This window comes from Augochlora pura, chromosome 4 (assembly GCF_028453695.1).
Source record: "Augochlora pura isolate Apur16 chromosome 4, APUR_v2.2.1, whole genome shotgun sequence".
In the NCBI taxonomy this organism is placed as follows: domain Eukaryota; kingdom Metazoa; phylum Arthropoda; class Insecta; order Hymenoptera; family Halictidae; genus Augochlora; species Augochlora pura.
Window position 1 is genome coordinate 2,046,561 of NC_135775.1, and position 16,025 is coordinate 2,062,585.

Below are 16,025 nucleotides of genomic sequence, written 5' to 3' on the forward strand. Positions count from 1 at the left end.
TTTAATATTTTCTTCAGTGATGCAGGTTGCTGTGATTAGAAGGTTTAATTGTTTTTAAAGATAATAAGATTATTTGTATTTAGAATATATCTGTGTTTACTTGAATTTTTAAGTAATGTTCGCCCTTCGCGAAGTTGTCTATAGCAATTTTCTGTCTATACATATAGGACAGTTTATATAGAGCAGTCACAGTGACTGACATCATATAGGTTATGTCACAGTTACTTATTAAATCGCGAAGGCTGATAATAATTGTAAAGGGTGTCCCGAAAATAGCAATATAAATATAGAAAATAGCTGCGATCGTTTCAAGCAACTTCCTCCTTTAAAAAATTTTTCTACCAGCCTTACTTAACAAATTATCAACAAAAAACATTGACCAATAAGAGACGAGATCAACCAACAACTAAACCACTACAAATTCCTAACAAATAAAGCCAGCCTTAATTACTTAATAAAAAGTAAAACCAGCCCCTAAATAATCCTTAAAAGAAACAAATACATAACCTCTAAAAAATGTAACGCGAAGCGTCATTCCAATTTCATCGTGAGAAAGGCAGCTGCAAAGGTCATCTAATTTCAGACACACACAGGAGTCCGGGCGAGTTAAAAATGTTGCAGCGAGAGACAGGGTTCTCTCTCCCTCTTCGGGCTGGAAAGTTGAGAAATGGAGGAGGAAAGTTTCCGGGGACGTGGTGAAAGGAAAATCGTTGGGCGCGTCGACCTCCGCGGAGGGTTTTCAGGGTCATTAAAACCGGCGTGGCAGGGCTGCGGAGGCCCGTTCCCGTGTAATTAGCGAGCTGCTGGCTGGCTGGCTGGCTGGTAGAGGTGGTGTCCGAGGATGTACAACTATGTTCCGACGGGGAACGATGGCGAGGGAGAGGGCCGGCCCGCATGTGGAGCATTGTGTCGAGTCATAGGACAACGTGCATGACACACTTCCGTGTGCACGTATATCGATTAACATGAAATATTTATAGCAACGGCGCACAGGCCAAGTGGCCGATCCCCCGGCCTTCCGCGAGGCCTCCGCTGACCTCCCGTGGAACGTCCTCGACTTCCACCTGCTCTCTCCCTCCGCCTCACTATCTCTTTACCTCTCTATTTCGCGTTTTAGCTATCTTAATTTTCTGTATCCATTTCTGTCTCTCTGTCTCTCTCTTCTTCTCGTTTGCTTCGACTCTCAAGTTTATCTTCTCTCTCTGTTAAATCTAGTCTCTCTCTCTCTCTCTCTCTCTCTCTCAATATCTCTCAATTTTTATCCAAATCACTCTCTTAATTTCTCTCCAAATTACTCTCTTAATTTCTCTCTCAATCTCTGTTACTTTCTCTCTCTCTCTCTCTCTCTCTCAATCTCTCTCCAAATCTCTCACTTTCTCTCTCTCAGTCTGTCTTCAAATTTCTCTCTCTATCTCTCTGTCTCTCTCAATGTTTATCCAAATCACTCTCTTAATTTCTATCTCAATTTTTATCCAAATCTCTCTCTAAATTACCGTCTTAGTCTCTCTCTCTCTCTCTCTTATCAGAATTCAGCAGAGTCGAGAAAGTAAATATAATGGAAAGAGTCACCGTGTGAAATTTTAATTTTTGCGTTCTCAGCCTCGTTTGCCAAATTACCCTGACCTTGCGAGACGTTTCTTGCGAATGTTAATTACACTAGACAGCGGGATTTTACGTATTCATGATGAAACCGACCAGGTTGCATGCAAAACTACGAAAGAAACGAAAAAAAGAATAATTTAAGTATATTTTTAGTTCGTGTTTAGAATTTTTAAAAAATTGTCAAGACGTGATATTTAATGTATATATTAATATTGATAAATATAATTTTTCGTTAATGATAGTAGAGTTGCAGTTAGTTGTAGAAATGATATTAATATTTTTCACTGTTAAGTTATTATAACTTTTCACTGTTAGGCTTCTATTGTAATATTTAAGTAATATTATTTATTTTAAAAAATGTCGTCTTTTTCGAATGCACCCTTCAAATATAAGTCCATATCCATCACATTAAAATTGTCCAAATTCAAAAAAATGCGCAGACTCTATACAATTTTTTTTGGCAATCCCGTTTACGGTAAAATAAAGTTCGAACCTTCCCCTTTAATTTAAAAAAAGTTTCACGTAGCTACGATTTTTTCTCTCAAAGTTACAGCGTTTCAAAGTCCACCCTTATTTTCAAACTTGAAAATTTCCAAAGCGACAGTCATGGTCTCACAAAAAAAATTATTACAACAGTTAGAGTGCATCAAACTGAAATTCCAAAAATGCTATCTTAAACTAGAGATTCCAAGCTACAATTTAAAGGAAGGCTCATCATCCTACCATAATTTTCCGCGAAGTTATCGTCAATCAAAGTCCGCCAATTTCTACACGCGCTATACCATTTTTCAACCCCTTGCACTCGACACCATTTTACAACAATTTTCCTGACATATTCTATTTAAATTCTATGTAACAAAGTACACTTTTACACACATAAGATTAATTCTCGTGACTCGTACCAACAATTTTACTATTTAACGATTATTTAAATCAAAACTTCGTCGATATAAAAAATAATCTTGACAAGAAAATTTTGCAATAATAATAAAAATTATATTTGATCGAGTCATCATTGGAGTGCAAAGGGTTAATACAAATTCCCTCTAAATCCGGAGATCCATCGATCCCCGTCTCGAGTCACGGCGTCCCTTTTTCCACGGCGTTCCTTTATGGGGAAGGGGATTCAGTGGAATTCTTTTTCCGACGCGAAAAGAGGCTCCGCGGTGAAAGGACGCGACGAAAGTTCGATTAATAATCCGCGAGGGGCTCGGCTCGATTGAAAATCGATGTTACGGCGCGAGCGGCCCTCGCTTTATCGCGGCGTTCTTCGCTCGCGCGCGGCCGTAAAACGAATTAACGTTTAATGCAATCAACGGCAACGTCACGCCCGGCGTGTATAATTTAGCGGCGGGCCAACCAGCGATCTCGAACGTGCCCCGTGTGTTGGAATCTTGACGGAGCGTGTGCGCGGCTGAGGCGATCCGAGACGGATGCTACGGGGCTGAATATTTTCTCAACGTTCATTTGTTATTGTGCATGAAGCACGGCCGAATTTTATGAGTCGCGCGGATGGTATATTTTAAGGGATGTTAGCGATTAGGATTTTATGGATTTATTTAGATTGAGGGTGGGGGGAAGATTAAAAAGAAGTTAGAATGTTGGTGGGCTGATTTTAATTTGTTAAGACTGTTATATAATTTGGGAAATTGTTGGAGAATTTGTTAGAGGTAAGAGAGTATTTGTTAATGTTATTTGAGGCTTTGAAATTGTTAAGGGATATATTAAAATTACTGTAGGATTTTTTAGAATTGTTATAGCATTTGTTAAAATTATTACAGGACTCGTTAAAATTATTATAGGACTTGTTGGAATTATTATAGAAATTGTTAAAATTATTAAAGTATGAACCTACTAAAATAAAAATTTTGCATTTTTAAAAAAATCGTCGAGAATTTTATGCGTTCGATCGCAGGGCCGTAGAGTGCTACTAAAATAACAATTTATAGAACGTTCCCAAGTCCATCGAAAGGCAATCGGTCCGGTCCTTGTGGAGGTCGCGAAATTTTATTTTCACCGTCGTCGGAATTACCCCCGATCAAATAATAAAAGGGCCGTCGAAATCACTGGACTGGCCCTCTCGCCAGTTCTGGTATTTTAATGGCGATTGGTCGTGATCGGAATCCCTGGCGGATATCTGTTCTGGTGAAGGATCGTGATAGATGAATAGATAGTTAGATAGAGATGGACAGATAGAGATAAATAGATATACTAAAATTTTTTATTTATCAATATATTTTTGTATATATTCTAGTATTAATGCTTTCTATTTTTAATAATTGTTATAAACATAAAAAGATACAAGCGTTTGGATTTTGGGAAACTAGAATTACACAGCGTGAGAAAAATAATGTAAAAATACTGCGAAAGTAAATAACGTAAAAATAATATAGAAATAAATTCCGTGAAGCTAGTATAAAAATAAATACTGTAAAGATAAAATAAAAATAAATACTTAAGTAAAAATAATATAAATAGAAATACTGCAAATATAATATAAAACTAAATAGAGTAATAATAATTTTACAATAATATAAAAATATTTTAAAAATATATTAAAAGCGAAGAGTAGTTTATGAGACACCCTCAGGTGTCAGCATTTAAAATAAATATTCATTCAGAGATATATAGATAAATAGAGAGAGAGAGAGAGAGAGAGAGAGAGAGAGAGAGAGAGGAAGGGAGAGCTGTGCTGGGGTTCGATCGTTCCTTAACACGGCGTCGAAACGCTACCTTTGCTGTTTCGAGGCAGTGAATGGAAAGAAAGAGGGTTGCGCCAGTGCGGAGTCTATTCGACGTCGCACTCGAGAGTTCTGCCCGTCGATCTTTTTATAGCGGCATGAATCCGTGATTTACGCCCGGCCGCGCCGTCACGGGCTCCGAATATTTCCGGGAACGGAAAATATTTTCGTCGGACTCGCTCCAAGTGATACACCGGCACTATTTCTCTCCCTCTCCCTCTCTTTCAAACTTTCGTCTGTCATTTTCTCTCCCTCGCCTTTTATCTCTTTCAACTCTGGTCTATCAGTTACTCTCTTTTTCTTTCAAACTCTGATTTATCGTTTTCTCTCTCCCTCTTTCAAACTTTGGTCTATAATTTTCTTTTTCTCTCTCTCTCTCCTTTTTATCTCTTTCAACTCTGCACTATCATTTCGTCTCTCTCTCTTTTCTCCTTTTCAAACTCTGATCTATCACTTCGTCTCTCTCTCTCTCTCTCTCTCTTGCTCTCTCTTTCAAACTTTGGTCTATAATTTTCTCCCTCTTTTTCTCTCTTTCAACTCTGGTCTATCATTTTCTCTCATTCTCTTTCCTTTTCTCTTTCAATCTCTGATCTATCATTTTGTCTCTCTCTCTCTCTCTCCCTCCCTCTCTCTTCCTTTTTTTTTCTCTTTCAAACTCTGATCTATAAATTCGTCTATCTCTCAATTTTCTCTCTTTCAAACTCTGATCTATCATTTTGTCTTTCTATCCTTCTCTCTCTCTCTCTCTCTCTCTCTCTCTTTCAAACTCTACTCTCTCATTTCGTCTTTCCTTCTCTCTCTCTCTCTCTCTCTCGGTAGAGTTCGAAGGCTCAACCTCGATTCCGAGCATTTGCCAACTCTCTCTCTCTCTCTTTCGTCCTCTCTTTTTCTCTCTTTTTCTCTCTTTTTCTCTCGCAGGTGAAACGGTGTTCCTCTTTACACTCTTCTCTTTTTCAACGATGTTACAGAGCTGCTGGCGAACAAGACGGGTCACATGGTCGGCGTGTTCGAGAAGCTGGGCATGTTTTACAGCGACTGTTTGGAATTCAAGGAGAAACCCGTCAATTTTACACCGGGTGAGTCGATGCTCTTTATTTGTTGCTCCTTTTGCCCACTATCCCTCTCTCTCTCTTTCTATCTATCTTTCTCTTTCTATTGCGCGATTTTAGTATTTTGTGTCCATTTCCCCTTTTTCTAACTTTTTTTTCTCACTCTCTTCTCCCCCTCCCTTTTTTACTTTATCTTGCCTCTCCTCTCTCTCTCTCTCTCTCTGTCTCTCTCTCAATTTTTTTTTATTTTTCCATTATTTCTCCCCCTTCTTCAATTAATTAGGTTCTATTAATTTTCTTTGTATTAAACTATTTCTATCTCTTGCCTTCTCCTCTCTCTCTCTCTCTCTCTCTCTCTCTCTTTCTCTGTCATTATCTCTATTCTCCTGGTCTCGCGGAGAACCGAGCCAGCCATGCGAGAACGATACCAGGGCCCGCGTGACAGACAAGCGAACAGTTGTCGCGGGATATTGCGCGCGGGTGACGTCGACGTCGACGTCGACGTTAACGACGAGCCGCGCACACCCCTCGGCGGTCTATTGTGGCCCGCTTGATCCCCGCGAATGAAACGGGCCAAGCTGTTGTGTCCTTGAAACGATCTTACGACCCGCCGCGAAAAATTATTTGTACACCTTTTATAACAACAATAATGTATTTTTTCTGTGATCAAGATGTCATTAAATTCCAGAATAAAATTTTCTATAGCATTATTAGGACAATTAATTCAACAGATTTTATATATATATTGCATTGTGGAAAATGATCGCTGGGCCATGGCGGTTCTTTTGATTTGAAGCTTGAAATGTCTACTTTAAGATAGATTCGTTGGATTTTAATTTTGATGCCGTCTTATTGTTGTAATAATTGCAAAATGAGAGCGTGACTGTCGGATTGTAAATTACCAAATTCGCCACGAAATGGGTAGACTTTGAAGTGCCGTAACTTCGTGGAAAAAAATCGTAGCACCGTCTACCTTAGCTTAAATTAAAGGGGGAGGATCGAACTTTATTGTATATTAGTCGAAATCTCTTGAAAAAAATGTGCAAACTCTGTATATTTCGTTAAACTTGGCCAATTTCAACCCCTCAAATATATGCATTAAAATTGACCAAATTCAAAAAAATACACAGACCCTGTAAAATTTTTTTCGCCGATCCCATTTAGCATAGAACAAAGTTTGAACCTTCCCCTTTAATTTAAAAAAAGTTTCACATAGCTACGATTTTTTCTGGCATAGTTACAGCGTTTCAAAGTCCACCCTTATTGTCAAACTTGAAAATTCCCAAAGCGACAGTCACGGTCTCACAAAAAAAATTATTACAACAGGTAGAGTGCATCAAACGGAAAATTCAAAAATACTATCTTAAACTACAGATTCCAAGCTACAATTCAAAGGAAGGCTCATCACCCTACCACAATTTTCCGCGAAGCTATCGTCGGCCAAAGTCGGCCAATTTCTACACAGGCTATAACACTTTTCAGCAGCCTGCAAACGGAATTGCGCTAGAAAACGAACGAAACGCACAGTAATTGGCTCCCGCGCAGTAATAAACCACCCCCATAGTAATAAACCAGCCCGTTACGGTAATAATCTATCCGCACGGTAATTGGCTATCGCGCGGTAAACCGGCTCCATCCAGCGTTAATCGATTCTTTCGCGTCGAGCGTCGCGTTTTATTAGGAAAAGCGGCTGTCTCGTGATTTCCGCGTATGAATAATCGATCGAGTCCGGCACGTGAAACTCGGCCGACGAACGGCCGCGCAAAGAACGTCGCCGATTGAATATATGAATGGAACGCGCGCAACGCTGAGCGAGCAGATGCATTATCGCCGCGCGTCGGAGCCCTGTCCGTTGCAAAGCGGGACAAACTGCGCGCTGAGCAACACGTGCACCTTTGTGCGTCTCTCCGTCGCTGGACGGGAAGTCGGCGAAATAAGTTTTCTCGAGATAAGTCCCCGCTCTTCTTGTTCGAGACGAGACGTGCTCGACAACGTTCGCCGAAACGGCGATGACGTCGATCGATTCTCAGGGGGACGCGTTTTCCAAAATTCAGCGACGATTAAATAAAATAAAACCGAAATAAAAATATTTATAAATAAATATTATATTTCTATAATAGAGTATAATAATATAATAACATATAATAATGCTGGTAGTATGACTAATGTAACTAATAATATATAATATAAAATAAATAACTCGCGACAACTGAATCGTTGTAATTGTCGATAATCGATATATTCGTATAATATAGTATAATAATATAATAATATATAATTTAACGTAACAATGTGCAATACATATATTATACGAACATGGCGTCTACAATTATTACCAATTACAGTAAGTCAAAATTAATTACGATATACGCAACAACTCGAAATTAATTACAATATATAAAGTATCACGAATTAATTAAAATATACATCCTCTGTAACAATTACCCTTCGTACAACCGCAGTACAATCACAGCTCCTATAGCAAATGCTCTCCACCTCCTCGACAAATGAAGTTACCACCAAAGACACGCGAAGCAGTTAGGAAAATATCGTCGGAAGTAGTTGTCAGTTCGGTTCAACCCTCTCTACTAAGAAACGCAATAACCTCGTGGATCCGTGAGTTTCTTACTGGTGTGCCGAGCAGGCCGTCGGTCTTCGAGAACCGGAAGAAGTTCGCCGTTCGCGATGGGGATCCCTCAAAATATGGCGGAAGTCGCTTGACAAATAGCGGCGGCATCCTACGGATAGCGTGAAGCGGTCGCATGTATCGTTCGAGAGAGAGAGAGAGTTCTCCACGGCTGCACGTGCTTCCTCGACTGCTTTGCGGCGATGTGGCACGAACCGACGATTTCCGGCGGCAGCCGACCCGCGACCGGGCTATTCGTGCCGAGCAGCTTTATACGCGCGGCAATTACGGCCAATCCAAAGAATCCTGTTCGGCGTTCGCGGGAAAACTAGCTACTCTTAGAGTGGGGGTAGTTCTAACGCATTTGTGGTTGATGTATGGATTTTCTGGGATATTTCAGTTTATTTATTTATTGTAGTAGTTTGGTCGTTGATCTGTTAGGGTCTTTTTTTATTTATTTAATTTATTGTTTTATTGTTTATTCTAGGTTTCTTTTCTGGTCTATTTTATTTTATGTTGTTTATTCTGTTCCACTTTATTTAGTGTATTCTACTCTATTTTATTAATTTATTCTATTCTATCTTTATTTATTTATTATAGTCTACCGTATCCTCTGTTTATTAATTATTCTATTATTCTAATGTTCCATTATTCCAACCTACATTATTTATTCTACTTCCTATTATTATTTATTTATCCTCTAACTATCCTATTAAAATTTACCTATTCATTCTATTATTTTCTTCTCTTCTGAACAACATAAATAACTCGCCACTTTAAATACACCTGCATAGATGCACCTCCAGCAATAAACCTCTTCCTATCGAAACAGCATCTCGACGTTTCCGTTATTAAAAATACCCCGAAACCCTCGCGATATCTTATTCTCCTCCCCCCGTAGAACACGCTCGAGCAATCGAGTCCTCAGGAAAATAAAAGAACGGCGAACGACGCGGAGCATTGTCCCGGTGTCCCGGAGTGAAACCGTGTGGACTTTCGCGGCGATACCCGCGACGGGAGGAACACCATTCGCTCCTCTATTCATCGACATCCGAGCAACTTCGGGACGGTAACGCGCGACCGGCCGTGCAACGGAATCGTTTCAGCCGACGCGGCGGCGTTTAATAAATCGCATTCGCGGCACGCGGACCGATTTCGACTTCTCCTCTCTCTCTGTATGAGATGACACTGTGCTCGAGAGGAGAATAGGGGAGGGAGAATGGAGTGGTTGGAGAATAGGAGAGAGAGAGAGAGAGAGAGAGAGACTGGTGGAGTGGTTGGAGAATGGGGCACAGAGAGATAGAGCTGTTAAAGAGAGAGAGAGAGAGATGTTAAAGAGAGAGATGTTGAAGAGAGAGTCGTTGGAGAGAGAGAGAGTCGTTGGAGAGAGAGTTGTTGGAGAGAGAGGGAGAGAAAGAGAGGGAGGGAAAGAGAGAGATGTTGAAGAGAGAGTCGTTGGAGAGAGAGAGAGTGAGAGGGAGAGAGAGAGAGAGAAATGTTGAAGAGAGAGTCGTTGGAGGGAGAGGGAGAGAAAGAGAGAGAGGGAGAGAGAGAGAGAGATGTTGAAGGGAGAGTCGTTGGAGAGAGATAGAGAGAGAGAGAGAGAGAGGCGATGGAGTGAAGTACAGTAGAAAGAGAAACATTGGAAGGAGGGGGTCGAGGAAGAGAACGGAGGAGTGGTTTGGTCCTAACGCGCGACCAACGGCAACAATGCTGTCCCCGCAAATAATAACGAAGAATTTGTCGGGCGCGCGTCCCGGAAGAAAAGCTTCACGGCGGGCGATCGCCGTGAAAAGAACCTGGCCGCGTGGGTGGACGTTGGTTGAATGGGCTCCGCGCGCCCGTTGCTCGCTTTTTCCATCGCCGACCCGAGACGATTCTCTCGCCCCGCCGGAAAAAGCCGCCACGGCCTCTGTCTTCTCTCCTGTCCAGCGACGGTTGTTGCATTCCTCACGCTTCGAGATCTCGTTACAGTACACGATCGAACAGTTATTAGTCGCCTCGCTTGGAAACGCGGCTTGAAATTATTTCTTTCAATTCTCTTTGATATATTAAATATTGTCTTTGATCATTGGTCGCTAATTTTTTCAATCGCTGTTATAATAAATAATTACACTGTTATAATATTACAACTGTTATAATTTCGCGAAATGTAATTGTTAATTCAGGCTAAATCTATTTGAGACAGCCATTTTCCAGTATTAATAAAAATCTTTTTAACCCAAAGTAACAATTTAAAAAATAAACATAGTCTCATATTATTGAAACCATCCTAACTAATTAACAATAAATTTACTCTAAAATCTACCGCTTTATACTACATTATAGCACTAACAATAGCATTTATATAATAATTTATTCCAATCTTAACCAATAATACATTATTATAAAATTTACCACAACTAGCACCTGAATTAATTAAATAACAAATAAATGGACCTCCAAAATCCGAATAACTGTCGATAAAGAAACCAACGATCCGCCATTTTGTAGGACTCCGTGAACCCATTGTCAAAGCAAGGCTTATCTTGGTCCCCGTTGTTCTTAGAGTAGGACATTAGGGAACAATGACAAACGGCTGATCCAAAGTGGACCACGCACACACACACAATGTCGTCGCACACGTACGCAATAATACGACGGCGGCGGTTTTGCGCGCTCGCGCGCGACCGATCGAAACGCGTTTTTGCCGCAACAAAGCGCGACGGGGGCTTTTTGTCGTACGTTCCCGATGCTCCGCCGGAGGAAGCGGAGCAACTTCCAAGGTTTTCCAACGTTATCGTCGGCCCACGTGACAACGCCGAGCCTTGAGCCGCGGAAAACACGCGTTTCCCTTCCAGCGCCACGGAATCCCGGCATCGGGAAACTTCGCAAGAACTCGAACCGCGTCGCGAGAGATTCCCGCCGACAAATAGCGCAGAGAAGACTCCCATTGTCTTCTATTAGTAGACCTCAGGGTTTTGCGCTGTGAAAAATAACTGAAGCGATTTAATTGTCATTTATTGGAAACGGTAGTTCCTCTCTTATAGATATACATTTTATTCTATAAAACAAATAAGAAATTTTCCTTGAATATTAGGAGATAAATAATAGTTATCGTATTGTTAATATAAAATTTATATAAATATCGTAATTAATTGTTATGGATATTTAAATTATGTTTTTAGATCAAAAGTGGAAAATAAGAAACTCGAGAAAAATATTGACTATTTGTTTATAACTCTTGTAATTTGTTTAAACAATTAGCAAATATTACACTATGTAATAGACTTGGATAGAAGGAGTAACTTTTGTTCCAAGAACTTTCCTCTAACTTTCAAAACTAAAGGAGAAAATGATCGAATATTTAAGGGTTGTTGCCACCCCTTAATGTAACATTCGGCAGAAAAAGTAAAAATTTGTTTTAAAGATGACTGAGTTAATAAAATATTGTACTTATATTTTCACAGTTTAAAGACATTACAGAGACAATTTCAGATTTGAGAGTGAGGGGGGAAGGGGGGAAACGGCGTCGAATTAGACCGCGACGGAACCCGAGGCCGGAAAAAAAGCCGAAATATCGAGGCCGTACCGTCGGGCGAGGGGAGGGGTCGGGGGTGGTGGCCGCTGCACCGGACTCTCACGTCATTGCAATACAACCGCACGCTCTAACCCAGAAAGTCAATGTAGGCGGTCTAAGAATAGAAACGAAGCAATGCCGGCCACTGTGTGGAGCCGATATACCTCGCCGCCGACGCCAATGCGATTAATCAATCAGTATCGGCGCCGAATCGGCGGCCAGTCGTATTAATCAGAAATGAGACTCTCTCTCTCTCTCTCTGGTCTCTTCGGCTGGCTCCGTTCGCCGCAACCCGTTTGCAATCTGCCCCCTCCGTCCCCCCACCCCCCCGACGATGTCCTTTTCGTGTCCACCTTCGCGTCGTTTATCTTCATTTCCACTGTCACGATCTATTCGACGATCTATTCTTTTGTTACTGATTATTTCGATTACGTAATTCATTGAATCGTTTGTTGAATGTTTTTAAGATGTTTTTAGCAATTTTTACATTTTTAATTTGTTGAATATATTTTTGTTTTTTTTGGGGAGATGTTTTGTTCGAGGTTTAGATTGAGGGTTGAAATGGGATGGCTTTGGAGTGATAATAAAAATTGTTAATAATAATGATAGTGGTGGCAGAATTTATTTGTAGATTTTGTGGATGAACTATGATTTTTTGGGGTATTGTTGAGTGGTGTTAATAATGATAATTTTCGTGTAGTGTGCTGTATAATATTTTATATATTATTCAATGCGTTATGCAACATATGTTACCATATTACATTGTATGGCAAATTTAATTATTACAAATTAATATTATTCTAAATCGGCATTACGATATTAACAAAAATTAAGAATTCTAATCAACGATTGAGCCCTTGAAATTTAAAAGAAAATTAAAATTAAATTGAAACTAAGTTAAGTTAAAATTCGTTCCAAAAATTATAAAAAAAAATAATAAAACGGGATAACCGTTGAGAAGGGTGCATCCAAGGAATCCGCCACCGTTTCTATAGATTGCAGCGGCGTAGAAACCGCGTGGGAAATTCCGCGAGCCGGTAAAACAGCATCGGCGGAAGAATCTATTTTCGAAGTATAATAGGCGCGAGCTTGTGCCGCGAGGCGGTCGACGTTTGGAAAAAAAGACCGGTTGAGCGTGAACCGTGTAACGGATAGCTTAAGAGAACTGACCTGCAAAATTCGCTCGCGTGCAACCTGCGCCAGGAGAGACGGCCACCGCCGGCTCTATAGCGCGAGCAAACCAGCCTCTCTCTCTCTCTCTCTCTCTGCCTTGCCTTGCTCTACCAGCCGCAGTGCGCGACTTTATTCTTCCAATTTAAAGGCTAAATATAATATTCGCCTTACTTAACCCGGTTCGCGCCTGCTGCGGATTCTCCGCCACCTGCTGCGGATATTCGCGACACCTGCGAATTTCACGGGTTCGGCTCGCGCCGGCTCCTACGCCAATGCTCGCCATTATACAATTTTTACGGATTGGCTGCAGACTCTGCTGAAACGATTCTCTCTTTTGTTAAAATTCTGGACGTATTTTTTTAATAGAATTTTGATATTAAATTATCCAATAGCATTGGTATTAAATTATTTAATAACATTGCTAATAAATTATTTAATAACATATTCTTGAATCCATTCTTGGATGTAACAAAATTGTTTAAAATACGATAGAAATTGTTATTGTGTCAGTGGCAATACTAATCTTATTTTTTTATAATCTTTTAATTTGGTATTGTTATTTTACTGTCTTATTTCTCATTTTATTCTTCTATACCTTTATTCTCTATTTCATTATTATACTACTTATTCTACTTATTTATTTCTTATTTCTAATTAAATTTATTACTAGACATTGTTAGTTTAATATACATTGAACCTGAAAATACATTAAACAAAAATATTAATTTAATTTCATTAATCCTACAATATCGATTTATTTATTCTAAATTCGATACCAATCTGTTTCCACTAATTTTCTAATACGAATTCAGCTCCATCGATTCTCCAACGTCAACTTATTTCCACTAATTGCACAATATTAATTCGAGAGCTGTTCTGGGACAGAGTGCCATGGCCGCACGCAATTTCGAAAACCGCCCACGTAGCCGCGCCGTGTATCCCACGGTGTCGAACGATCAGTATCACACGCGCGGAGTGTATCATCCGCGATCGTTATCCGCTTTGTCGCGTTAAACAGTGGACAGCGGCCAACCCACGCAGATCCAACGAAACGTCTGCGCCCGACGTCCAACGCAGCCGCGTCACCTGTACACGCAGTGTCGTGTCGGGTCAACCCCATACCGAGGCCTATCCATATCAACCCCTAACACTAGGATCTATTTAATCTATTTAATAATGGTGACATCGATGCTTCTTCTTTGCTAATGTCCTTGTCATTTTATCTGTTTTATATTATTATTTTTGATATTAATATTATTACTTTTTAATATTGATATTATTATTTTTGATATTAATATTACAATTACTAATATTAATATTTAAGTTTCCCCAGCAATTTATTAACCCCAGCGAGACGATTTTTTAAACAATTAACAAGTAACGTTTGAAAATGTAACAGGAACATTAAATTAATTGTAATTTTGTAGGAAACGATATGTTATTGTCAATTCTTCTTTAAATAATTACTGCTATATTATAAATAATTATTAGTACAGACAATTATTAATAACTTCCATTAAATAATAATTCCATTAAACTTTCCTAACTAAACAAAAAAGAGCACATCTCTCTAATTAACTTTTAAGGAAGTTTGCAAAAAACTGGCAACAATTTTGCAAAAACCTGACAACAATTTTGCGCAACATTGTTAACACGTGGCACCGTCAAACGAACCCCGAACAACGCCTCGGAGTACTGTCGTAGCCGGTAAAGGGTTAATACGCGGTCGACGGAGATTTAATCGAACGGCGTGGACGTGTCGTGTTCAAAGGGGGGTATCGCCTCGAAAAACTGCATAATTGAAATTCCGTGGAGGCGCGAGGAAAAAATAGCCCGGTCGAGAGGCGGATCGGTCGACGGGGGATCGATTAGCTTGTCGCCGCTGGAAGACCGCAGCTCGGCTTTTTTTCACGTGGCCAGAGAGAGAGAGAGAGAGGGAGAAAGAGAAGGTGGTGCGGTTGGTTTTGCGGGCTTGATTCGCGAATGATGGTCCCGCCAAGCAAAAGCACCCTCTCGAAAGCCGTGCGGCGCGCCACCGCTGGCTGTGCTTGACGCGACGCGGGACGCCGTCGATGGCCAGTTCGCTGGCGAACGGCCCGCTCGCCTTTTTATCAAGGCGATTTGCATCCGGTGACACCCGCCGCGCCAACCCGAACCCTATTTCCACCCCCCTTTCGTGGCTCGCATGCCAACCGGGCGTCATCGATATGCCGCCACGATGACGTGGGCTCTGTGCTGCCGCTGCTCCTTTTTTTTCCCCCTCGTTTATTCTTATCTTTTTATTCGTTTACCGACCGCACGCGGCGGACAAATTATTCCGACTTGACGTTAAAAAATTCTTGTATGTTCTTTAGTTGTCTGTAATTTGGAAAATTGTTGAAATTGTAATTGTTGCTCGACTTGCAAAATTTCAATTTTGGATACAGTCGGTGTAGTATATATAAAAATATATAAAATGAGTTAACAATTTTTATATGTGTGTAAAATATAAATTAGTAATTTTATATAATATAGAGAGGGAATAAATTAACAATTTTTATATATATCTAGAAAATAAATTAACAACGTTCTGCATATGTAGAGAAAATGAATTAACCATTTTCTGCATATATAGAGAAAATAGATTAACAATTTATAAAGAGAGAGAGAGAGAGAGAATAAAAATAAATTAACGATTCTAAATATATATGAGACAAATTCTGGGTCCATTTCCCTTTGCATTCTACAACAAATTAAATAAATTACAAACGGTACCAACCCCCTCGACATCGATAACCCAAATGACCAGTTAAATTACAGCGTAACTATATTATCGAGTATCCTGAATCGAGGTTCACGGTAGAAGAAAATCGTTTATAGGAGTCGTTTGCGAACGGATCTGGCACGGAGCTCTGGATCGGGAATCGAGAATGAAGCCAGAGGGTATCGGTGGGACGCGGTGGTCCGTGCGAACGACTCCTATCAGCGCTGTCGAAAACGACACCGATACACGCCGTCCGCCGATAGTTCGGCGGCCGACAATCACGCGGATAATAATGTCAACGCCGGATTAGCTGTGGCGTGCACGCGCGGACGGCGCGTAATTAATCGCTGGACAATTAGTGGATATCACGGCGGTCGATGGGGCCTGCGTGTAACGACGACTCGTTCAACGGATCTCCCCGTGCGGGCCGATTCCCGATTATCTGGGGTGCTGTTGCCTTACACCCTCTCCCCTCTCCCTATCACTTCAGATTTATCTTTTGATTTCTCTCTCGATTTCTCTCTTTATTTTA

General features: G+C 40.5%; 1 protein-coding gene across 3 annotated transcripts in view; it reads left to right on the forward strand.

Moving 5' to 3' along the window:
• Positions 1-16,025, forward strand: part of LOC144468834 (neprilysin-1) — a 119,280-nt gene that overhangs the window by 41,506 nt on the left and 61,749 nt on the right. For all 3 annotated transcript variants that reach the window (XM_078178590.1, XM_078178591.1, XM_078178592.1), the window contains exon 5: positions 5,312-5,419. In XM_078178590.1, coding sequence (XP_078034716.1) covers positions 5,312-5,419 — 108 coding nt within the window. The remainder of the gene's footprint in view (positions 1-5,311; positions 5,420-16,025) is intronic.